Source organism: Talpa occidentalis, unplaced genomic scaffold (genome assembly GCF_014898055.3).
Source record: "Talpa occidentalis isolate TD23 unplaced genomic scaffold, MPIMG_talOcc4v2.1 talOcc4.7, whole genome shotgun sequence".
Taxonomy (NCBI): Eukaryota; Metazoa; Chordata; class Mammalia; order Eulipotyphla; family Talpidae; genus Talpa; species Talpa occidentalis.
In genome coordinates, this window is record NW_023605083.1 from 55,121,231 (window position 1) to 55,147,756 (window position 26,526).

General features: G+C 36.6%; 2 protein-coding genes across 4 annotated transcripts in view; one reads left to right on the forward strand and one right to left on the reverse strand.

The window, feature by feature from the left end:
- ERP44 (endoplasmic reticulum protein 44) overlaps positions 1-6,289 on the reverse strand; it is a 70,090-nt gene extending 63,801 nt beyond the window's left edge. The window contains exon 1 of the mRNA XM_037495116.2: positions 5,980-6,289. Coding sequence (XP_037351013.1) covers positions 5,980-6,036 — 57 coding nt within the window. The 5' untranslated portion in view covers positions 6,037-6,289. The remainder of the gene's footprint in view (positions 1-5,979) is intronic.
- A 139-nt stretch (positions 6,290-6,428) lies between these two features.
- INVS (inversin) overlaps positions 6,429-26,526 on the forward strand; it is a 120,302-nt gene continuing 100,204 nt past the window's right edge. For all 3 annotated transcript variants that reach the window (XR_005121960.1, XM_037493688.2, XM_037493689.2), the window contains exons 1-3: positions 6,429-6,610; positions 11,068-11,197; positions 20,677-20,843. Coding sequence is in view for 2 of the 3 variants with exons in the window: in XM_037493688.2 (XP_037349585.1) it covers positions 11,092-11,197; positions 20,677-20,843 (273 nt within the window). In the remaining variant the exon portion in view is untranslated. The remainder of the gene's footprint in view (positions 6,611-11,067; positions 11,198-20,676; positions 20,844-26,526) is intronic.

Consider the following 26,526-nt stretch of genomic DNA (forward strand, 5'->3'; position numbering starts at 1 on the left):
TTTTAACCCATCAGAAATAAAAAAGAAATAATACTGACTTCAAATAATGCAGTATATTCCAGTGCCTCTCAATCTGGCCTCTCAAGTAAATAAAGAGATAAAGGGTTAAGAATTCTGTGTAAAGTAATGCAAATAGTCTTTACACATAAAGAAGCTGAATCACACTCATTAAGAGAGAATCAAATTAAAATGCATTAAGATACCATTTGTGAACTATCAGATTGGCAAACACTGGATCATTTGACATCATACCTCATTAGCAAGGATACAGGGAAACTCTTGTCAGGGAGACCACAAACTGGCAAAATTCCAGTGAAGAGGAATTTCACACTAGATATCTAGCAACATCCACAAAGTTACATATAACTTTTGCCTTAGCAAGTTCAATTACAGGAAACTATCTCAAAGATACACTTGCGAAAAATACGTATGTACAAAATAATTTTTGCAGAGCAATCTGTTATAGGAAGAAAACTGAAACAAGAGTGACTGGTACCAGTAGAGCATATAAGACATAAAGAATACTTCTATCCTGACCTTTAGGTCTCACCAGCTGCTCCCCTCAGCAGTGTATTGCGTTCAGTCTGCCTGTTCTGTTCCCCACTCTGTCTCTGGAGGGTTCTCTCACTCCCTGCATCTTTGGTCTGTACCCCAGTTCTTGTATAAAATCTTTTTTTTAAATTTTTGATAAAACAGTATGAATGAGGGCCTCCCCAGTGGTGCTGTGGGTTGAGCACAGTTCTGTGAAGCTGTCCACAGCCTCTACAGCACTGGTTCAATATCGGGCCAGCCAGGGAGATACCCACATGGCGTGGCAGACCTCTCCTATCTTGCCCGCTGCTCCCCTCAGCAGTGTTTTCGGTTCTTCTGCCTGTTCTGCTCTCTGATCTGTCTCTGGTGAATTCTCTCACCCTCCCACACCTCTGGCCTGTACCGCAGTACTTGTATAAATAAATAAATCTAAAAATAAAAGGTATGAATGAAAAGACTACAAAAAAAGGGAAAAGTATGAATAATAATCTACAATTTATCAAAGGGGAGAGAAACACACACATAATTATAAGTAAATGGCTTATATATATATTTTTTAAAGGCAGAATTGAAATTTTTTTTAAGGTTTCTTATATATATGATGGGATAAGAGAGTAGAGGAAATGGATAGAAGCTACAAATACAATTTGCTTTACAGATCTGTCTTTGGAAGTCGAAAATTTTACATAAGTATGAGCTAAGAGATACTTTTTTAAAAACTAAAACTGAAACCTAAACAAATGAACCTAATTATACACTGAGTTAGTGGTTAAGACCACATAATTTTAATTACAAATTTATAGGAAACACATGGAACAACGAGAAAATCCACACCAGAGGATACAATCAGCAACATCCAGAATGTGGGAAGTTCTACAGGAAAGAGGACACAGTTTCCTCAACAATAAATTACAAGTAAAAAAAAAAAAATGTGATAAAGAGAGAACCTACACATTTAAAACGTATCATAGGAGACATATGAAGCAATTGGAAAGTAGGGACCTTCTATGATGCTTACTTTGAATATTCAGGTTGTTTAAAAAATTTTTTCAACAGGAAGCCCTGAAAATTAAGTAGATATCTGATGATATAAAGAAATTTCTGTGAATTATACTAGTTGTGATAATGGTATTCTTATGGAGTAGGTTGTTTGATCATTCTCTTTTAGAAAGACATACTAAGGAAATAATAAATCTTTTGGAAAATCAGTGTTGAGTCCAGAGATATAACTGGTGTTGTATAGGACCCAGACATCTTATTAACCCTGTGCCCAGGTGACTCTAATGAGCAACCTGGTTTTGTTGCTGATCTGGTATAAGTAAGATCAATAGAATAAAGAATTCAACCAAGTCATGAAAACAACTACACCTACCTCTTTTGAAATCTGTATTTATTATTGGCATTCATGGCTAAAACCTAAATTTCTAGGGCCTCCCTGGTGGCACAGGCGGTTGAGCGCCACACTATAAAGCTGTTCGCAGCCTCTGCAGCGAGGGTTCAATCCCGGCAGGCCTGTGAGAATCCCACATGGCGCGGCAGACCTCTCCTGTCTGTTCCCCTCAGCAGTGTGTTCTGTCAGTCTGCCTGTTTTGTTCCCCACTCTCTCTGGTGAATCCTCTCACCCTCCCACACATCTGGCCTGTACCCCAGCACCAACATAAATTAAAATAAATCTTTAAAAAAATAAAATAAAATAAACCTACATTTCTAAATTCTACTGTACTTATTTTTTAGATTTTAACTAAGTATATGTTTACTTAGCTCTATTTAGCTTCCTAACTTAAAAAAAAAACTTTTCTTATCTTCCTATATATATTGAACAAACCAGAAGCAACAATGGCAAAAGCCTTAATGCCCACGTACAAGGCAATTAGTAACACCTAAGAACAAAATTAGCAAGATTAATGAGAAAGCATCTTCAATAAAGCAACTGGAGTAGAGCATTAAAAATCTCTGAACTATGTTAGAGGTTACTAATGATAAATCACTTCATTCCACTTTAGTCTGATTTCTCTTATTTGGCTTTTTTTATCATCTTGTACATAGCCAATGCAGGAAGAACAATTGCTAAGAAATACCTTAATGAGGAAATGATCACTTTCAATCTTCAATAAACACCTCTTGGATAGAAAGATAAGAAAAATGGTTAATGAGTACCTAATTATTTGATTATAGTGGTAAATAAAATATTCCTTTAATTTACCCTATAGGCTGCCATATAATTGTCACATAGTGAAATGACAGGATGCCATGATATATCTAGCCAGGGGCTTTTCTTTTCTTTTTTTTTTTTTTTTAAGATTTATTTATTTATACAAGCACTGGGTATAGTCAGAAGCACGGGAGGATAAGAGAATTCACCAGAGTCAGAGCGAGAGCAGAACATGCAGACCGACGAAGTACACTGCTGAGGGGAGCAGCGGGCGGCAGGAGAGGTCTGCGCGCCATGTGGGACCCTCACCAGTGGCCGGGGATCGAACCGGTGCTGCAGAGGCTGCGGGCAGCTTTGCAACCTAGCGTTCAATCGCTGTACCACTGGGGAGGCCCTAGCCAGGGGCTTTTCTCTGATTTAAAAATCCGGCTCTCCTTAAAAGCAAGGACAAATGGGAAGGAATTTCCCAATCCAAATATTATATATTGGAGCTTTAGCAGAGAATAATTGCTGTCTCCATACTCAAATCATCCACAAAATATGATGAACAGTTATGGGGACATAGATTATATAAAGTTCAGAACTAGTTCACACACCTAATGAATCAAACCATGATAATATATATATATATTATATAATATATATATATAATATACACACACACACAATGAAGTGTATCAAAAATATCAGGAGGAGTAAGGCTTTACATTTGCCAGGTCATGCAAATTTCTCTTCTGATTTATTCAAAGTCAGTGCATCTAAACTAACTCTTTGACCAAAACGTTCTGCAAATCCAAAGCGGTTAAAAATAATTTAAAGCAACAGAGGTGTTTCCTAAAACAATTTAAAAATAAAAGAACACATTCTCTAAAACCCTGACTTTAAACACATATGAAAACCTAGGGGGAAGTTATTACACTGAGTTGTTGTGTTAGTTACACATTCAAAAAGGGCATCTTAGGCATAGAGTGATATGTTCCAAAATGTTTTTGAGATTAAACTACTTGCTGACAGAAGTTTAGAATAAGTTTCAGTTGTTATTTCACGACTACCACTAAGTCTGAAAAGACTAGTTCATCAGGGCTAAGGTATACTTTGCCTGAAAAAAACAATTGTAGAAAGAGAGAAAAAAGGGCTTTTTAGAGAAGGTCATTGAAAGAAAAATTGTGACCTCAGCTAGGTGGGAACTTGGCTATTCAATGGCTGTGTGTGGGTAGGAACAAACTTGAAGTCTAGATAAACTGGAGGGAGGAGGAAGAAAGTGCACTGGGGAAGATAAAGGATATATATATTTAGACAGGTAAGATACTAAGTAAGTAGGCTCCAAGGACAGAATTACCAGTTAGGTAAGTAACTCAAGTCATGATTAGAGAGATGTTTTACAAATATTTGCTAACTAGTATATGATTAGTAAAACAACTTTGGAAAATACTGTGTTCAAACTAAATCTAGTTTGACTTGTAATTCAGGTTTATTAAGCCTTTTCTTGGGTTTTATTTTCCAGCCCATTAATCTTTATTGATATTCTCTAAAATGTCTTCTAAGTTTCTACTGCTTTACATTTAGAGAAATAAAAATAAAAAAATAATAATTGGGTTCTAGAATAAGTAGGAAAAAATTATTCTTGTTTACACTTTATAGGACTTGTAGGTTTTCCATTAAAAGTATGTGGCATTTCAAAATAAATATCTTTAAATTTAGCTCGACAACCAAACATATTCCAGGAAAGGGCATTTAATGAACCTTTCCTATTCAGTATTTCAACTTCTCTTTCCAATGTCATAAGATTTTTGCGTTTTGTATTTCTGGGTAATCTGAAAGTAATTTCTGTCAGACAACTTATAATTCTGGCCATTTTTATGGGCAAGGAAAAGATTAGTATTCAGTGTCCGTTAATAATAAAATTACCAAGAAATAGTTCCATTCAGAATATTTTCTTTTTACAGAAGTCACACATTGCCATATAAGTGGCAATAAGACACTTTATCATTTAATATTACCATATTTACATATAACTTTTAGTTCTTAATCGTACTCTGACATCCCCGTTAGTTTTTTAGAGTGGTTTTCCTCCGTTTTAATATGACTTGAAAATCATAAAGAGCAGAGAGAAGGGGGAAAAGATAAAGGGAATGAGGGAGAGAAGTTCCAGAGAAGGAAGTGAGTAAAAGGGGGAGTGGGAGAAGTGGGAAAAAGGGAAAGAAAAAAACTTAAACACAAACACTAAAATTTTAACATGCTATATGGCAGAAACAGCGCTTTAAGAGATCTGCTTCTAGTTCCAGTTTCACCGGTAACCAGCTATATGACTTCCTGTGAGTCACTTAATTATGTTTCTTAAATAGTAAAGCGAATTTAGCTTAATATTCATTTCAGATTTGGCTTTTTAAAAATCAACTACAGTTAAAAAGTATTTTTCAACTTCTGTATTATAACAGCTCAATTAAGTACATCCTCTTGCCATATGGAGTTAGTTCTTCACTTTCATCTCCATGTGACCTGAGATCTGAATTACTTACGCTGCACACTGTACTTTGGAGGAAGATGGACAGGGAAGAGATTCCTTTATATAAGATGAGCTAGAGCTGAGAGGTGAGGGAGTTCAGGACAGAGTGCATACGTATGCAATAAGACCTAATTGTCCTCAAATCAGGAGCACAGATGAACACTGCTTAAATTTCAACGGTGGGGGTAGCAGAACAAGATGAGGAAGGCCTTGAGCAGAGGCTTTTAAGATAACCATTCTCCACCCTTTACACCCATGTTCCCCCAGTGGACACCAAACCAATCTCCAGTTCCGGGTTGCCAACCAATCGCATCAAGCCACAACAGAGGGATCTGCTAACCCGGGCACTGTTTCAGGGCTCTACAGTGAGATTCACACGACCCCAGCACCTGTCGGCCTCACACCCTTCCCAAGAGCAAGGAGTGGGAGAGGACAGTAGGTCCATCCCCGGTTCTTTTCGATTCAGGCTACCTTCTGGTCCATCAGTCCCAATACTGAAAACCACTCTGCACTCCGGGGGAGTGACCCTACCCCGTATCCTTCCCCCCAGGGCTAATTCTCCAATTTACAAGTCCCAACCTCCGACCGTGGTTTCTCAGGCCGCAGGGAACCGGGCCTGGGAGGCAGACAGACGGGATGCCGAAAGTAAACGCAGCGGAGGAGGATGCGCTCCTCGCCACTGGAAGAAAGGCTAGGAAAGCAGGGTTTTGGGAGCTGTGTTCCCACTCGGCGAAGGCGGGAGGCCGTCCGTGAGTCTGTCGAAGGGTCTGTCATTCCTTCACTCACTCACCAGGAGCAGCAGGGAGCATCTGAGGTCGGGTAAGGATAGGAAGACCGCAGGATTCATGATAACGCTGGGGTCCACCGCAGGGACAGACGTTGGCGGCTGGGACCGGGCGGGGGGGGAGGGTTGGGTTAGGAAAGGGTTGGGCTCCGGGAGCCAGTGGCAGCGGAGGATTCACCCAGCAGCGGCACCTCGTCCTCTCGACCCGGAGCTCCAGCGGCGAACACCCGGGACAACTTCCAGAGAGGCCTCTCACGCCCTCCCTTCCGGGTCCTGCCCACCTCGGAGCACATCGGGAAATGTAGTCTTGCAGCGCTCTCGGGCGGGCACGTCATCGGACAGTCGGAACTCCCTTTCCCATCAGGCTCTCGGCCCAGGTCTACAGAGTGCTCTGTGCGCGGGGCCCTGTGGGAGAGAAAGGGCGGAGGGCGTGTGTACCTCCGAGGATGAGAACTACAATTCCCAGAGGGCTGTGCGGTGGAGAGATTCGGGCGGCCTTTTGAGGGGCTCTGCTAGTTTCAGCGTGTTGGGATCTGTCCCAGCCGGATGTAGTGTCCTGGCCTGGCGGGAGGGGCGGCCCAGTGGGGGTCGTGCCTCCTGGAGCCGCCCCGGGACGTGTGTCCTGGAGGAGGCGAGGGTGAGTAGGAGGGGGCCTGGCTCGGGATGCTTTCATCGATCGACACTGCCCTGGCCGCTACCTAAGATTCGCAGCCCTCCTGGCCTGGTCTGCGGCCTGAGCCTCCATCCCTGGTCTCAAAGCCTGCTGCCTCTTTCTGTGCTAATTCCTGCATTATAAAGTAACGCAGAGTCAGTGATTTAAGTCGTAGTTTCCCTGTGCACTCCTGTAAGGAGTAGATAGATAGGGGATGGAGTGGGAAAGAAAGTTGTAAACAGAAAACAAGTGTGAGTGATTGCTATAATGCATGGGTCACTCGTACAGGATAATTACGAAATTCTGGAGCCAAGCAGTTGAGAATGTTAACATGGCTCCAGTTAGCTCTCCATCCTCATCTCCAAAAACCCCGCCCCAGATGGTAGCCACTCAATCACTACTAAATATCCCGGAGGCATTCTGCTGCTTTGTGATTCTCCCTGCACCCTGCCGTTCTCCATCTTTCCTGCTACCTAGAAAGACCTTTAACCCATTCCCTTTATGGAATATCATCTCAAAAATGTCACTGTGGGGGACCGCAACACCGGCGGGTCCTAGGTGTGTCTGAAGAAAAGAATATCACGAAGCACCAGAATAAAGCCAGCAACAAAGTTTATTAGGAAGCGATAGGACAGAATAATGCGTGCTAGAGGGAGTAGGCAGTCTCAGAAAGTGGGAAAGCTGCACCTAGCAGTAAAGCAGTAGCATTTTCAAGGTTTTCTGTTTGGTGGGTGGGGAGGGGCACCTCTTAATTATGCATACCTTGCTCCCATCACTCCTGCCGATTCCGGGACTAACTCAAATGGCTCCCTCTTTTCGAGTCCAGGGAAAAGACTCTTCCCAGACCTGCCAGATCTTATCTGGACCTTGAAGCAAATCGATAGCCCCTGGTGGACTGTGAGATTGCAGAAATGCAGATCTGAAATGTTCCTCTGGGGGAGTGTGAGACCTTTTCTATCCTTAACATCACCACCTCTAAGATCTTGCCAACAAGCTAACCCTATATAATCAGAATTATTCTTCCTTGGTTTGTGACTACAGTGCACCACCAGTTTTGTACAGTTATAATTATTAAAGCTTTTATTGCACTGACTTAAAACTAGTCAATGAGGATACCTTTGCATTTTATAGCACATAATAATAAAGTGATTTTAATTTTCATATATAAGAATATTTACAAAAAACATTGCTGCTAAAAAATACATTTGAGCTAAAAATGCACCTAAAGGAGAGCTTTCCCACGGTGACAACATTAGTGGTAGAGCCAAAACTTTTAATTAGGTTTCCTCTCTCCTAGTTCAATGCTATTATCTCTATTCCACCCATCTACCTCTCTGACAGAACAGATAGAAATGGGGAATTTTAAACAAGCCAAGACCAAAAAAAAAACCCATACTCACTACTCCAAGAAATTAAACTTTGATCCTGCTCACCCGCTGGACTTAGCACTTAGCCTATGACGTTTTATTCAACAAACATTTACTGAACACCCATTGTTTACCTTTAACTGTGCTAAATGCTAAGAATTATGAGGTGAAATATGTGAGATATATGTTACGTATATGTGATACATATGTGCATATGTTACATCTAATTTTTAGTGTATTTTTCAAAGGGTATAAAGAACTTTTTTGTAACTTTTTTTGAGGTAGCATTGATTTACTACATTTTATATGATTTAGGGGAATATGTTCACACCTCAGATGTATGTTACCACACCACACCCACCATCAAAGCATTCTTAATTCTCCCCTTCTAGTAGCCTAAATTCTGCAATCAGATTGCTGGGATTTGTTTTGGTTTATTTTGTCTGTTCCTTTGTTTTGTTTCTTTATATTCCACATATGAGTCAGTGAAATCATCCAGTATTTGTCTTTCTCCTGATTTAGATCACTTAGCAATAATCCTCTCTAGTTCCATCCATATTGTAACAAATGGCAAGATTTCATCTTTTTCTTTTTTAATATACCTGAGTAGTATTCCACTATGTATATACCACATTTTCTTTATCTACTCGTCTGTTATGGGACATTTAGATTGCTTCTGTAACGTGGCCATTGTTAAGCAGTGCTGTGATAAAGTAGTGCGCTCTCTAATAGGAGTGCATATCCCTTAGAATTAGTGCATTTGCACTCTTTGATAAATACCAAGGAGTGGAATTGCTGGATCATATAGTTTATTTTTTTAATATTTTGAGGAACCTTCATATTGTTTTTCGTAGGGGCTAGACCAATCTACATTCCCAGCAACAGTGTATGAGGGTTCCTTTTTCTTCACACCTTTGCCAGCTTTTGTTGTTTCTGGAATTTTTGATATGGGTGATTCTCATATCAGTGTGAAGCAATATTTCACACTGTGGTTTTGAGGTGAATTATCCTGATGAGAAGTGATCTTATATTATTTTTCATGTGCCTGTGGGGCATCTGGATATCTTCTTGAGAAGCGTCTATTTAGCTTGAAGAGCTTTCTTGTGGTAATATGTCTAATACTTTGATCACTAGGAATCTAAAAATGCCAGGTATTAGAGTTCAATACAGTGCCTAGCACATAATTGACACTCAGCCTGTTGAATGAATAAACATTGGACTATCTTTCTCATTTTTCATATTTTACAGAAAATCCGCATGACGTAGCCTAAGGGCATGCTGCTTATTATTAACAGAACTGGACCTTGAACCCAAGCACAATTACTCCTCTCCTGTGTTTTCACGTACCTGATATGTAGCTTCTTTCAAGTGACTTTAACATAATTCTGTATATGACAGTGGTTTTTCTGACATGACACATGCTCAGACAGAAATTTCTGACAATGATATTTTGTGCCAGCATGTCAAATTGTCAATGAAATAAAGACTTGAAAAGCTGACCTTTACCAAAATTAAGAAAATACTTTCATTCTAAGGCAGAACTTGAACCAATAATCCTTGTCAATGACAACTAAATGCTAGCTCATGGATTGTGATAAATTTATCTTACAAAGCTCCCAGATCCTGGAAGTCACAGAGATTAGAGCAACAATTTTGGGTGAAATCGGAAGAAGGCTCACTTTCCTTGTCAGCAGCTACTAGCTATAACTTATTAACAGCTTTTCCTTTTAGATAAGTATGTGTGTTCCAGTTTGCCATGATCCCATGACGCCTGTGTTTTTTACACTGATCATCTACCATGGTTCTTGTAGGCATTCAACATTGCATTAAATCTATATATAATCTATAGATTTAGTAAGGAAATTTAAGATCATTGATGCAACTATTTCTCTTTCCTTCTCATCAACTGATTCTTTCTGCTACATTTCTGACATAATCCAACCTCAGCATAAACACTCTTGGAGAACTCACTGTTTTCCCATGCTACTAATGCATTTGTAGAAGATTCTAGCAAACCATATTAGAATATCAGTCAGAACAAAATTTTCCTCCATGAAATATCATTACTCCTAATGGTGTAGTATCCCAAATAAGATCCTAAAGTCAAGATCTTAACCTAGATATATTTTCCTAGTGGACAGGTAGAGAGGACCAATAAAAATTATTCTTTTGTGGGACTGAGGGAAAAAATATATACTTTCTTTTCCAAAGAAGACTAATTTGGAAGGTTATAAATTTTATATTTAAGTATAATTGTTCTTTAGAGGTAAAATTCACATAAAATTCAACATTTTGTGGGCCTCCCCTGGTGGCGCAGCGGTTGAACACTGGGCTGCGAAGCTGCCCACAGCCTCTGCAGCACCGGTTGGATCCCCGGCTGCCTGCGAGAGTCCCACATGGCATGAAAGACCTCTCTTGCCGTACCTGCTGCTCCCCTCAGCAGTGTATTTCCCTCAGTCTGCCTGTTCTGTTCCCCGCTCTGGCTCTGGTGAATCCTCTCACCCTCCCACGCTTCTGACTGTACCCAGTGCTTTTATAAATAAATAAATAAATCTTTAAAAAAAATTTTTTAACATTTTGTAAGTGTACAATGTGATCGAATTTATTATCTGCAGTTATTAGGTACCTTTTAATTTAGTGCTTAAATCTAATTAATTCTGACCTGACAATTAAGTCCACATCATACCCATTTTGTGACTTGGTCATACCTTTATTCTCAATATCAATTCTCAATATCATGTTTAATATTGTGGGGAATCAAATAATCTCTGTCTGTATAGAAATCATCAGGGAGTTTGAGCCCTATGCCTAATGTTAACTGCTGAGCCCCCTTTCTTCCTCAAATGGCCCTTCAGAAGGGTTTCTTAGAAGCTCAAATCCTCTAATTTCACAGTTGAGCAACTTGTACAAAGGGTCACCTAATTACCTAGATCATGATAATTCTAGGCCTAGGATTATAGATTTTTTTGAATCCTACTCAAATATTTCTAGTAAACCATATAACATAGCCACTTAGAACTGATGAGGCAGGTCAGAAATGTTTTCTGTTTATACTTACTTACATTATTATTTCAGGCTGCTGCAGTTAATGAGAATACTATGAATAAGTCAGAGAACTTGTTCGTTACTGGTTCTTCATTGGCGTCCCAGGTTCATGCCGCTGCTATTAATGGAGATAAGGGTGTTCTTCACAGGCTCATCATAGGTAAGCAATCCCCTTAAGCAGAGAAGAGAAACTTTAAGAATAACTCTTTGTCCTAAGGAAGTCTGTTAATTTTAGCTTTAATTTGCAATGTATTTACACATTTTAATGGAATTATGTTATTATGTCTATATTTTGTACTTGAACAAGAAAGAAATTAAGTCCTAAAACTTAAAAATAGAGATTGGATAAGGTGAAAATTACTTGAGAAATATCTGCATATTTGGCATTGGATCTGGATATGTACTCTAAAGTGCTAAGGGAATTAATTCATCTTTGTAGTAATAGCGATCTAGACTGAGATAGTAGATAATGAACTTTTTATATACCTAAAGTACTAGGGTACAGATAATTTAAATTTTAATGATTTTAAATTGATTCAATGTACTCTCCACCATTGATTCGACTGAGAAATCAATACAATATTCTTCCTATCATATATATTTAGAGAGATCCAATATAGAAATTCTAGAAGGATAGAACAGTGTAACTAGGGAAGAGGCAATATTCAACACTGACATAGGTAAGAATTATCCAGAATTGTGAAAACCACATATCCCCTTATTCATAGACCCTTAGTCCCAAAGAGAATAAATAAGATTAAAATGTATATCATTTGTCATTTTCGTGCATAGCAGTGTCTAGTAACATAATTGACAATTCTAGCTAGGCTTTCCGTTCCTCAGTATACCATGGGTTTTTGTCTTACTTTCCTCTATACATCTATTCGCTCTCCTCTTTTCTACATTCTACCCCCTTACCTTCTTCTCTACTAAACAAACTCCTACTCATTTTTGAAAACAGAAGTCTTTTACTACAAACGCTGAAGATTTTCACTTCTCCTTCACTACCCACATTCACAGTTCCTCACTGGAACTTGACATCTTTCACCACCTGAACATAACACCATTCAACTAAAACTCACTTCCAGCTCACTTGTTACCAAGAACAATAGTTTTCAGCCTCACTGAGACCTCCAGTCTATTATCTTCTCCACTTTTGACCATCATTCTTCTGTCTTTCTCCCCATTTGGGTTTGATTCTATAGTCTATTATTAAAATATTTCTCTTGGAAAAATTCTCTTTCTCCTCATCTTCTGTTGCACTTGTTTGTTGTAATCCCAAGTCTAGATGGACCATTTCCGTCTGTCAACCACTGAACAACTTAACTTGGCTGGAAGATTCATATCTCCCTAAAATCATGATTAACCACTTCATATAGGCAGGTGCTCGATACTATCACTCATCATTCCACATTTCTCTATAGTGAATGGTTATACTTCTCACAAAACCAAAACCTCTGACTGCCGGTTCTCCCTCTATTCTCAGCTTTATGCTTCCTACAGAAAATGAAGACATTAAATAGGAACTCCCTTATATTTCACCTTGATATCTACAAATCATTTTACATCTGCACTCATTTTCTTCTTTTCTTATTGAACATAGCAATTCTTCCACATATGCTCTGTATTCCAGCCCTTCCTATCAGCTCATGGACCTTGCTCCATTTTTTCTTTAAATCTCTGTTCATTGTATCTTCACTCTTTTCTTCTGTTCTTCCAATCAGCATGTTAACATGCTCTGTTTTCTCCATTACTTAAAAATCCCATCCCTGTTCCTTCATCCCCTGTAGTTATTGCCACATCTCTCAAGTTTCCTTTATAACTTATCAGTGCACTTGCTAAACTGCTGCAGCAGTAACTTAAGTAAGATGGAAATATTTTTAATTCTCAAAACAGTACAAAGGTAAGTGGAAACTCGGGTAGATACACATCTCTGCTTTACAGAATCATCAAGGGATGCTGCTAGGCCTTGGCTCTTAACACACCATCTTGACACACCACTTCCATCTCCAAATCAGAGACACATACATTCCCTGTAGTCATAGCTGAGCCAGTAGGAAGAGGGAAAGAGGGCAAGAAAGCAATGTATCATTAAGGAGGTAGATGGGACTTAGACACAGAACCACATCTAAGACGAACAAGGAAAAATAAAAGTCATATCCAGCTAAAACTTAGGGTGCTTAATTCCTAAAGTGAAGAATGAAAGAATGAATATGGTGGCAGTTACCGCTCTGTCACCAAAACCAAGGCCCTTGACCCATCTGTATCCATGGTTCCCATTTCTTTCTCTCAACCCACTCTTTTATTAGAAGAAACAAAGCATTCATATTTTGAAGTATACATAGAAGAAGTACAAATAATGTATTTGTAAAGTTTAACAAACAGATATAAAACAAACAACCCTGTAATTATCCGTAGGTCAGGGAAAAGAATATTGTCTGATTCCACAGAATCCCCTAATGCATTCTTCCCGTCCCCCTGGAGTAATTTGCTATCTTGATTTTTATAGTAATAATTGCATTGTAGTTTTACCATTGAACTCTTAAACACTGTAACTTAGTCATGCTTCTTTTAGACTTTTTTTTTTTTCTAAATGATCCATGTTACTTGCACTGGAAATTGTATAAACAGTTATATATAATTTTTGTGCTCAAAGCTCTTTAATTACTTTTCATTGTACTTGGGATAAAATGTATAAATATACTTATATCTCTTTCCCATTCCAATCCTTCCTTTTACCATTTTCTTCCTAGAAAAACTTGCTTTCTTTCAGTTTTTCAAACCTGCCAAGCCTATTTCTATCACAGGGCTTTAGCCAAACCACTGTTCTCCTCATTTGCTATCTTACTCATCCTTCAGATCTCAGCTTTAAGGTCCTTCTTTCAAGAGACTTGCCCCAATCCTCCAATCTCAGTGACATGTGTTCATTGCCTTCTCTCTTGGAATTCTGCAGTCTTCTCTGAGAAGGCCTGTCTGTTGTTATAACTCTGAATCTATATATATGACTACTTTCATGTTTTTCTCCTTTGTATGAATAGAAACTTGGTCTGTTTAATACATAAAATCCAGCAGCTCGGCACACTGTAGACATATGAGAATTATTGTTGAAGGAATGAATTAGTATTAAAACCGTTCTTCTAAGTATCTTTGCTCCCAAGAAGTCTATAATCATCCTGAGGGCAAGGACTAAATGTGAGTTGAGTTGAATTGAATTAAATTGACAAGTAGATTAAGATTAAATTCCTTAGGAAAAAAAAAAAATAAGTCAGAATACCTAAAGAAAAAATAACCTTATGAAATGAATTATCTATTATTTTCATGAAAACAATTTTCAAAGGAAACAAAATGTGCAGCATGTTGTAAATTAAAAACACTTATAAGGCTCAGTTATACAGATTAGCTAATTATTACATAATAACACTTAAAATTTTCTTATAATTTAATATCCTCAAAAAAATTCTTAAAAACAAAAAAAAATTTATGAGATGAAACCAGTATTGAACTGAAAAATTTATTTATAAATTATTTCTCTATCTTTTATATCAGTTTTGTCTAAGGAAGCCCTTGATTATGAACTGTAATGCTGCTTGTCTTTTTGAAGAAGTCTGCCATTATGTCTTCTGTGCAAAGACAGTAATACCTTTGCTCTGTGCTATTTCCCAACATTTGTATATTCCTACTAAATAATAATTGTTTCATCTTAAATTTCAGTGTAACTTAAACATTCTTTTATGTAGCACATGTTTGATAAGCTCTAAATATATGCTATTTCTCTTTTCTAAACTAGTAACATAGTACTATAGATGAATTGTTTTTTTCTAAAATCTTTGCACACCAACTGCTCAGTGAATTCATTCATTTTAGCATTTTCTGTTTTCCCTTCTCTGTTTCCATGGAGAAGTATGTCAGTGATGTGTTTGACTCCATGGAAACAGACGAGCATCTCTTTCTACATACACAACTAATTAAATTGAACACTTTTCTGTGCTGCCCATTGTCCTGGAGGAGGACTGAAGAGGTTTTTCTGGAATGAGACATAATTTTAATAGCAGTTCTAGTGTTTAATCTGATACAATGGATTAATTAACATAACTCATTACATCCGAGAGTCCTATGAATTAGGGTTCAGTCTTGGGCCCTACATTCATAAACATAGTAAAATCTTTATGTTCTGTGGCTATCATTTATAGTTGTGTAGCTTTTTCTCTTAATATCAAACTCAAGTAATTAGAATGACTCCCAGAGACAGTTGATAGTAGATTCATTTTAATACTGTACAGTGTAGTGTAATAGAAAGGGTATGGATTTAGAGTCCACTGAATCTGAGTTTTGAGTTTTATCAGGTTGGACTTAAAATAATTGCCTCTTATGTAGTTTCAGAAATGCTGCAAAATGAAAATCACTAAACACTACAAAGAATAGTATAATAGTATTATTTTCTTTATGAAAGCCAAACAAAATAATTTATAAATATGCTGCATGTAATAATTGACATTGACATTCCTGCTCCTAGTGTTTGGGGGTGTTTGCAGTGGTCAACTGACCAAACAGCACTATCCTGATTCCTCTACAACTTTGGATGCCCTGTCCATGTTTGAGCAAGTATAAAACTCTCTGAATTCTTTTTCTAACATCTCCCAACATTGTGGTTAGGATGGCAGGAACCCTCGTAAGTGGTGAAGTAGTAGCATTATTTCAAGCTAATTACCTTACTTCAACCCTGACCTCAAATGTCAGGGTCATAAAATATTTTATAAAAGTGTGCACACATGTATATATTATGTATAAATATACTTATGTGTATTTATGTATACTTATATATACTTAAGTATATTTAGGTATAAATATACTTAGGTATAAATATGGCACATTCTAGATACATGAGAAATATTTCTTCAAGGATTGAGTAAGTATTAAAACCATTCTTTAGGGCCTCCCCAGTGGCGCAGTGGTTGAGCGCTGGGTTGCGAAGCTGCCCGCAGCCTCTGCAGCGCCGGTTCGATCCCCGACCACCAGTCGAGGGTCCCACATGGCCTGCAGACCTCTCCTGCCACCCACTGCTCCCCTCAGCAGTGTACTTTGTCAGTCTGCCTGCTCTGCTCTCCGGTCTGACTCTGGTGAATTCTCTCACCCTCCCACGCTTCCGACTGTACCCCATGCTTATATAAATAAATAAATAAATCTTTTAAAAAATAAATAAATAAAACCATTCTTTAAAGTAAGTATCTTTGTTTCCAAAAAAGTACATAATCATCTTGAGGGCAATATTAATAATGGGGATAATTGCAATATTATAATTGAGTAATAGTAATAAAATTATCCATCATTCATAAAGTTATGTTTGTTCCAGGCACTGTATTAAATGTTTTGCCGCTTATTGATTCATTTAGTTAAGAAGTACTACAAAGAGTTTGGAATACTCTTAATACTCTTATTTTGTAGGTGAGCACACTGAGGTGTAGTGAGATTAAGTAACTTGTCTAATAAGTAACAGAACTGAAATTGAAGCCTGGAAGCCTGATTCTAAAATCTATACTTTTAACTTTTAAACCATGTACATTCATATCTGTAAGTCCACAGAGAATAAGAAAGACCAAAAAAAGAAATGTGTAGGTTTTAGCCTTAACTAATGAACTTAATGGTTATCTAGACTGGATTTTTCTTAACCTTTTTTGTCTTATGTGCCCTTTGGACAATCTAGTGAAGCTTATAGACCTGGTCTCAGAATTATAAATTTAAGAACTTGAATATAATGAATAGGAATCCAGAATCATCTATACTGAAATATAGTTATCAAAAGTATTTTAAAATTATAGCAGTATACCTGCAACCATTTTCTACATTAAATAGCAAGGATTTAGTGGTAGATCTAACAACTCTGATGCTTTCAACATATCAGTGACTGTAAATATTCTAAGATACCACAATTATAATGAGATAATATGGAACTATATTTTATAAAATTTCAAGTGCCCTCCAAATAGACTATGTTTCACATTATTATCATAATTCTCATCATATATCTTAGGACATTGAAAATCAGAAGTTAAGAAATTTGGTTGCATAGCTAATAACTACATAATTGAGGGTCAAACCAAGTAATTGGATTATGAATACCATGTTCTTTCCATTGTTCCCATGTTGCCTCTCTAAAAATAAGTAAATGTTTTTTCGAAATGACCACAAATGCCCTTGCAAGATGGTGACAAAAGGTGTGAAATTAGAAGTAGGTGAAAGTAGATGAAATGCATCTATGATGCCCAACATGGGTAACATTTTAGAACAAGAATATAAGATGTCAGTAGAGTATGCTGGATTTACTTGTGTTGCACAGTGTGGTGCCACAGCTCTCGTGTAGACTGGCACAACTTGTCACTACAAGTGACAGTCATTGTCAAGTTAGAGCTCTGGTTTCTGCACACACCAGCCCATTAACCATACAGGCTCTTCTGCTTCAACTAGCCTTAAAATAACTGAATGCGGTAGTGTAGTGACTTTTCCAATCATGTTCCAGTTTAGCTTTCCAAGCTGTGTCCAGACTGAGCATATGCAGAATGCCAGCCCTAGTTAGGCAAGCACCACTTGGCCATAGATTCAAGGCTATCTCTAAAGTTGCCGGAATAATTAAAACAACACTGTACACTAACCAGCTGCTTTCTATAATAGCTATTCCTGACAGGAATGCAAATTTAAGTGCATTGCCACCCAGTCAATATTAATTTACATCATAAATCCTACATGTATACAACATGTTGCAGTTACTAAATACTTCCAAACAAGAAATCATGCACTTGATCATCAAAACAGGCTTATATATAGTCTAGACAGGTATTGGCTGGATGTTATAATTGAAGAAACTAAGCAGGGAGGAGGATGGGTAGATAGATACAAGCCTCTCTCAGTTGCTGTCTTTTAGCAGGAAGCCCAGACACTGACGGGACCCTCACTACTCAGAAACTAGCCATGAAGACTCTATCCCCCTAAAGCAACTCAAAACAGGACCCAACTGAGACTGACTGCTGCTTTTTCTTATCATGAATGGGGAATACAAGCTCTCACTTTCCCTACTTACCCCAAATGCACCTTATAGGCACAACAAATGGGATGGTGGTACCATAATCCAATTAACTCTTCTCTGTTGGGAAGTAGAAATACCAGTTACACGAAAACAAATTATGTAAGGAGTTGAAGGCTTGAAGTTTCCCTGCATTTTACAGCAAACTTGGGAAGAGCATAGCAATTAACCTAAAGTTTCATGCCTTAGGAGGTGGAGTTACCTATTAACCCCTTGGTACTGACTCACTTTGGCCCTGAGAAACCTAATCACTAAGGATTATCACAGTGGGCAATGATTGCCTGCATTTCTCAACCTTTGTTCTTGCAACACAGTTCCTAAATCTGTTCCTTTACTAAAGCTTTCAAGGAAGAATACCACTGTAGGGGAAAATTAAAATTTGAATTGCTATCATCTTGTCAATATTATGTACTATTGTCTTTGCTTAACACTAATGTCCTTTAATCATGAAAGATAACTGGAGACTAACTTATTGTAGCATATTCTCTCTAAGTATCAATTTGACTCTGGAAAGGTTTAAATATAAGAGGAATGTGTTCTGCCTATAATACCTTTTAGTCCTGTTAATGAGTTTGGGTTTAAATGAATCTTACCTATAAGTGCAATGACAGATTCTCAGAATCTTCTGGATTAGGTATTGGAGGTCCTTGTAGAAAGAGTAATACCTACCACTCTTTTACCACTCAGAAGACATGTGCACAGAGGTTTGTATTCTAAGATATGTCGAATCAAATGCAAACCTTACTGGGCGGCCTCCCTGGTGGCACAAGGGGTTGAGATGCAGCCTATGGAGCTGTCCGCAGCCACTGCAGCACAAGTTCGATCCCCGGCCAGGCACAGCAGACCTCTCCTGTCTCACCCACTGCTCCCCTTAGCAGTGTATTTCACTCAGTCTGCCTGTTCTGTTCCCCAGTCTGTCTCTGGTGAATCCTCTCACCACCACCCCCACACACACACCTCTGGCCTGTACCCCGGTTCTTGTATGCATAAATAAATAAATCTTTAAAAAAAAACGCAAGTCTTCTGTTTTCAAAAACCCTGAAAAAGAACATCGGCCTCTTTCAGGAGTCATACACAACCTGAATATGTTTATGCAGCACTTTCAAATTTCAGGACCTATGACCTTTTTTGATTTATTACCAGGATACATGGAAATATGGATTAGACAATGAGTTGTTACCTGAGAAGCTGGGTCCAGCACATCCAAAGTTTAAGTACATGTTGAAATATTTCCAACTAAAAGAGTACCTTAGTTTTGGGCACAAAACAACTCAAACAGAAATGCAACACTTTCTCTTTCATCATCTAGCATTTTTATTTCCCTAGAAAAAAGATTTCATTTGATCAGTTTTCTTCCCCCTTAGTGTATGATAGTCATCTTAATGAAAATACTAACATTTTTGTCACTTAAAATGCATGGTGGAAACCTGGTCTCTTTTCTTGTTTATAAATCACTTTTTTTGAGGAATGCTGTGGTGGATTTCACCCTTTTCAGTGTATAGGTATTTAATTTTCACAAATATGTAGTCATGTAATCACCACCACCATCAATATAAAAACAGTCCCCTCACACCCCTTAATTGCTCTGTATCCCTTTATAAGCAATCTCTCCCCACATCCCAGCCTCTGGTCTGTGTCCCTATTGTCTTAACCTTTTCCAGAAAGCCATGTAAATAAATCATACAATATATAACCTTTAAGACTGAGTTCTTGCACTTAGTGTAATACATTTGAGCTTATTCAGTGACATTGAGTAGATCAGTACTTCATTCCTTTTTTTTTTTGCTTTTTTTTTTTTTTTTTGCTGAGCACTATCCATTGTATGGATGTACTAGAGTTTCTTTTGTCATTTCACAGTTGGACAGTTGAAATGTTTCCAGATTTTAGCAATTAAGGGTGAAGATTCCATAAACATCCACCCACAGGTTTTTATGTGAACATAAACTTTTATTTCACCTGAGTAACACCTAGGAGAGATTATTGGGCTATGTAGTAAGTATATCTAAATAGTAAGAAACTGACAGTTTTTCATAGTGGCTATACCATTCTGCCTTTACTAGTGATGTCTGAGAGTTCTGGTTCTTCATCCTCACCAGCATTTTGCCGGGGGTTTTGGTTGTAATTAGCAGGAGAAACAGGGTAGAATGCACTGGCTCCTTATTGTCAAAACCAAGAACCAACTGTGATTCATTTTTGTGTCTCATAAAAAACACACTTCAATGCATGATATATGGTCTGTACTAAATAATTATTTGTTGACAACAGAAAGGAGGGAGGAAAATAAGTAGCTCCATATCTCAAAATGTTAATTCAATATAACATAGTAGTTAAGAATACAGTTTTTAGAGCCAAACAGTTTGAATTCTAGCTCTACCACCTACTTTCAAGGTGAATGTATACTAGCTGCTTCACCTCTTAATTTGCTGCCTTATGGAGAGGGTAATTTCTACTTCATAGGGTAACTGAAAATGAGGTAATATATTTAATGCATTTAGCTCAGCATTTTGTAGTAAATAGGAAATTTAATTCTTGTCAAATATCACTAATGTTTCTTATACTTTTAGGAAACTCTGCCCTTAAAGACAAGGAAGATCAGTTTGGAAGAACCCCACTTATGTATTGTGTACTGGCGGACAGACTGGATTGTGCAGATACTCTCTTAAAGGCAGGAGCAGATGTTAATAAAACTGACCATAGCCGGAGAACAGCCCTCCATCTTGCAGCTCAAAAGGTAAGAAGTAAAATTTTCAATAAGTAAACTTTTGGCATGGCATTTGTTAGTTCACTAATGGGATGATGCAGTTCAAGGTAACAAAGAAATCACAGCTAGATGAATCTTGTTTCATATGTTTTCTCTAAAAACCGTCTTTAAACTGTAGAAAGTAAAGCACGGATAACCATCAGTGGCTACTTGTCCAGGTTCCAAACAATGGAACTTTATCATCTTTTATGATTTTATGACTTATTTTCAGTTGAGGAAAATGAATCAAAATTACATATACATCTCATCAAACTATATTAAAAATTAATTTATGTGCCAAAAACAAGAAAAACAAAAAAAAACCTATGAAGATATTATTATTGGTTGGTTTTAAATATTGGAAATATGTGAATTTTTGTACTTTTCATTACTTAATTTTTCTTAATGAGTATTACTTTTTAAAAAAAAAAACCTCAAAATATGTCACATTGTGGGGCATAAAAGAATTTATTTTCTGAATGTATTTTTGACTTCTAAAAAAATCTAAAATGATATTACCAGTATAAATTATTTCATATTTTGAAATACATTAAGAGTTCAGATTTTTAAGATTAAACATATAAAAAATGTGAACTCCTATATTTATTCAAAAACCTATTTACTTGAAAACTCCCTCCCCTCATAAAACTTTGGTATATAAAATATATTCCTAGGATCTGGTATTTTTCTTTTTGTTACTTATATTTTGGGAATGAAAAGCAATGAAAATTAGTTAGATCCAAGTGATTTCCTATTAAAAAATGTGAACCAGATATAGCTGATTAATTGAGGGGTTAGAAAAACACCTTTTCATAAGTTTAACACATAAAAAGAGACTGACAGAAACATATACCACTGAATATGCTACTTATGTGCTCTGATCAGTTAGGTCTGTCAGGTTATTTCCAAAGTTATTGCCCCTGAATTTGCTTTTCATTATAGTATTTTTTAAAAGTTCCTGATTTACAACTTCAGTTTTAACTACTGCTTAGTATTTATAACCTTTCACCTAGGCTTGTCAGTTGTTAAAATTATTCACTCAGGAAGGATAACTCCATTTAACTTAATTATCATAAAAAAGTAAACATTTCATGATGGTGCACAGGTGCCTTGGGGAAGGAGATTCTATGGGGACTCAATCTAAGGGGGTGGGGGAAAGCAAATATTGTCTAAAAAAATGTAAAAAAATTGATAAATGTTAAAAAAAAAGTAAAAAAAAAAAAAAAGTAAACATTTCAGACTGGGAATAGCCCCAATATAAAAAGTTTGATATACTTTAGATTTTTTTGTTGTGACTCATTTTGTTTTAAAACTCACTTCAAAAACAGAGTTTTGAAGAACTTAATATCAAGTGGATCGTGTGAAAAACAAAGGATATGAGTGGATGATCAAACAGTTTGTCATCTTTGTAGAGATATAATGTGCTTAAAAAGGTTAAGAGAAGTGAAGTGTACCATCAGACGTATTAGTTGTAAGTCTTCAGAAATGCAGTGTATGCTTTTATTTTGTTTTTTTTAGTCATTTTTTAAAATTTTTTTTAATTTTATGTATTTTTTACATCATTTTTCATTTTTGCACAATGTATGCATTTTCATCTTGGTTATAATCCCCATACAATTCCCACCTCCCTTCTCTGGACCCTAATCCCTCCTCCCCCTCCCCCTAGTGTGTCTCTGGATTATAGTTAATTGTTGATTTTGATTTTTTACTTTATTATAATTACTCTTTTTCCTGGGGCCTTATTTAGGTTTTCTAAATTCCTGCTATAAGTGAGATCATCCAATATTTTTCTTTTTCTCTCTGGGTTATTTCATTTTGTTTCCCCTTTATTTTTTTAATTGTGATTTATTTTAGTCAAAGAATAAATAGAACTGTGATTTACATGTTATAGTTGATTTCATAAATAACAAGTTTTATGTTATTTCAGCTATCAGATAATTATGCATTTCCCCTTGTTCTGTGTTGCTGTTTGGTTTTGCATTTTTGCTAAAAGTAGTAATGCATCTTTCGGTCATACTAGCACAAGTACAAAGTGTAGTAACAAATTTTGTAGTACTCTGCTCTATCCAGATCAAATCTGAGTATTGTGTTTAGTGTTCTGCTTCATATGAAAGCACCATTATTAAAAAATCAGACATAATATAGATCAGGGAGGAATAAGGATCTAGAAGTAATTTTCAAAAACTTATAATTGGAGATGACATGTGCCAAGTCTATAGAACACCCTTCCTCTGAGCAGTCACAAAAATAAATTTGCTTCAGAGAAAACATCTTCACCTTAAATTTCCAGAATTTCCCTGTTTTAAAATATTCCAAACATGGTCTCAAAGTGAAAGATCACCAAACACATGAGGAAGTTCTCCACCATGAATGAGAGTCAGCGGAAAAGATAAACAGACATATTCCATCAAAAATATCAGCTATTGGGCCTCCCCGGTGGTGCAGCGGGTTGAACACAGTGTTGTGAAGCTGTCCGCAGCCTCTGTAGCACTGGTTCGATTCCCGGCTGGCCAGGGAGATTCCCACATGGCGCAGCAGACCCCTCCTGTCGAGCCCACTGCTCCCCTCAACAGTGCTTTCAGTCCATCTGCCTGTTCTGCTCCCCACTCTGTCTCTGGTGAATCCTCTCACCCTCCCGCACCTCTAGCCTGTACCCCAGCTATTGTATAAATAAAAAATAAATCTTAAAAAAAAAAATCAGCTATTGGCAACATTAGAAACAAAATGTAAAATAATTGTTGACAGAATGTTTAAAGATTTTAAAAAGAAGAAATCAGAAATGTGAGTAAGCTATAAGAGATTTTCATAACTAGGTATATAAGTTCTGACTATGACCACTTCTTTTTGAATAATCCATGTGCCAAAAACAAATAAAAAATTGAACAAAATATGTACACTGTTTGAAGGCATTGAGAACAATAAGATCCAAGAAGCTATGTCCATTCGAAGAGAGTACCATGTGAAATTAGCTTCACATTCATCCTGGCTTTTTCCTTTAAAATGTTTTTCAAATTGGAATGTAAAAGAATGCAACCCCAGCAAGAAGCAGTATTCTTAATTCTAAGGCTGAGAGACTGAGGTAGAGTTTAGAGTTGACTGTGAATAGAACTCAAAGACCAAGATTTTGGAGAGAAGTAAACTTCAGAGAAGGAACCCAAAAATCTGGTTATAGAGTCCTCACCTGTCACTAGCAAATTGCTGAACTGTGCTTGTATAGGGTGAGACTGAAAAACCCAGCAGTAACCATCAGCTGGAAACTAAAGAGCTAACCAGAGATTGTTTAAAAATGATCATATATTTTCTTTCCTACTTAAGTATTTTAATACATCACACACTGACTTTTGTAGAAGGATTCATTCTCATTTTAAAACATATGAATAACTAATTTTCCCAGGACAACCTAGCTCATTAATTTTCAGCCACTTATATGCTGTGTGCCAGTGCCAAGCTCTTAGTACTATGTACTTCTAATACCACCTTCTTTTCTTTTAGAGAAGGCTCCTGAATATTAGGGAGCCACTAGGGAAATTCAAAAATAAAAGCTACATGATCTACTTCAAGGGAACTAATCTGGTAACTAAAGTTGCTTTGGAAGAGGAGGAGAACAGAGCTACATAGAAAGTGATTATCATTCAGACCAGTAGAGAGGAGCAGATGGATGCAATAGATATATTGTGGAGGGAGAACTGCTCATTCGCTAAGTGTTTCCTAAAATTCTGCTATGTAGTAATGATTATACACCTCGAGAGAAAATAAAAATAAATTATATGTCTGCTATCAGTATTCTCAGTACCGATTCCTATTAAGCTTTATTTCCCTTTGTTTCCTGAATTTCTCTGATATATCAGATATCAAATATTATTTGAATAGTGTCTATCCCACTTAATTCTGTTACCCGTGAACTTGGAAGAGTACTACTTATGTAATCATCAACAGACATGTATGTGTGTATGCATGCACCACATGTTAAAATTGTAATATGTAACAAGTACTATATGAGGCCATGGAATACAAAGATGAAAGACATGATTCCTGCTTACAAAGATAAAGACATTAAGTGACAGTTGAAGCTGGCCCATTTACTTTACAGAGCCTAAGTGTTTTATAAATTGTCACCAGACAACATATAAATAGTCATTACTATTACTGATCTGAGGATCAACCATTCTCATGTTATTTTTGTTACAATGAACTACATCATATTATCTTCCCTTGGTTTTATTAGTAGGAGAAACTCATGTTCCCATAGCATTTTGTTCATGTCTCTATTAGAGCCTCATTACCTTGTATTGTAATTATTGCTTACTTATCTCTTTCCCACTAGATTGGAGCTCCAGGCAAAAACCTTATTTTATTTTTCTTCTAATCCCCTAGATTCTAACACCATGTTGACATGTCTTGATTAAATGAATAAATACATTTTTATTTTACTTGTATAGAAAGTCATTACTAATACAAATGCTAAATGGTTTTTTTTCTTTTAGAAACATTGACCCAATTCCAAAGTACATATATGGGAAAAACTATGGTGATTGACATAGTAAATTTAACACATATTCATTTCTTTGGAAACCAATTGTTATTAGTCCACACCACTAAGGAAATAGTACCCATGAGAATAAAATTAATCTCAATATACTGAACATCTGCATCTAATTTGTTTTTTATTGAGTACCCTCAGCTTAATCTAAGAAAGCAATCAGTCATACCTTTTCTGAGTTTCTCACAAAAGGTATCTAATTGTTAGAAATGTTTTGCTGCAGGGAAGCTACTGTTTCTCTGACTTCCACAGATACAGTTATTTGTTTATAAGGATTAAAAAAAACTTTAACAGTCTTGCTAATTGTTAACCATTAATACATTTTTCATCTTCCAGGAAGTTATTAATTTGACTTCAGGAAGATTAAGACTACCCAGTTTGAAAAGTTACAAAATGTTGAACACAAAAATTAAAAAGCTTCAGGCTGCAGTTGTGGTTTTACCTTTTTTAATTCACAAAAATAATTTTTAATTCTTCTATGAAAACTGAATATTAATTCTTAGTTTTCAATGTGTTGTTTCCATCTTAATCTATAAAAAGTAAAGGAGAAATATAAAATACACTTTCAGGAGAACTTAATACAAGGGAACAGTATTAGATTTCCTTATTTTATACATGCTTGTACTTACACATATACACATGGAACAATCCACTCCCCAGTTCACTTCAACTCTATATTCCTTATTCTCCCTCAGTACACTTATACCTCTGCCATGATTCCTTACCTACCACAGTTAGGTAAGGATTTCACGTGTCTATATATTTTACCTCACTAATGATATTTGAAGATAGAGACTGTCTCTAATTTTATAGTTCTAGTCTAAGTATAGCGTCTGCCACTTTATCCTCAGTTATTGTTTAATGAATACATGAATTCATAAATCCACCAAACAATGTGAATTATACAGTATGAAAAACTGTTGTTTAAAAAGTTTAAATGCTAAATATTTTGTTTGTTAGAATCATTTACCAAAAATACGTGTATAGGAAAAGTTATATTGTAACTTAATAATTGATAAATTTATTCCTTTCATTTTCCACACCCCCTCATTACATCTTTTAAGTAGGATTATATAAAGACTCTGTGTACTTAGTTTCTTTTTTTGTTACATTTTAAAAGGCTGGATTTATTAG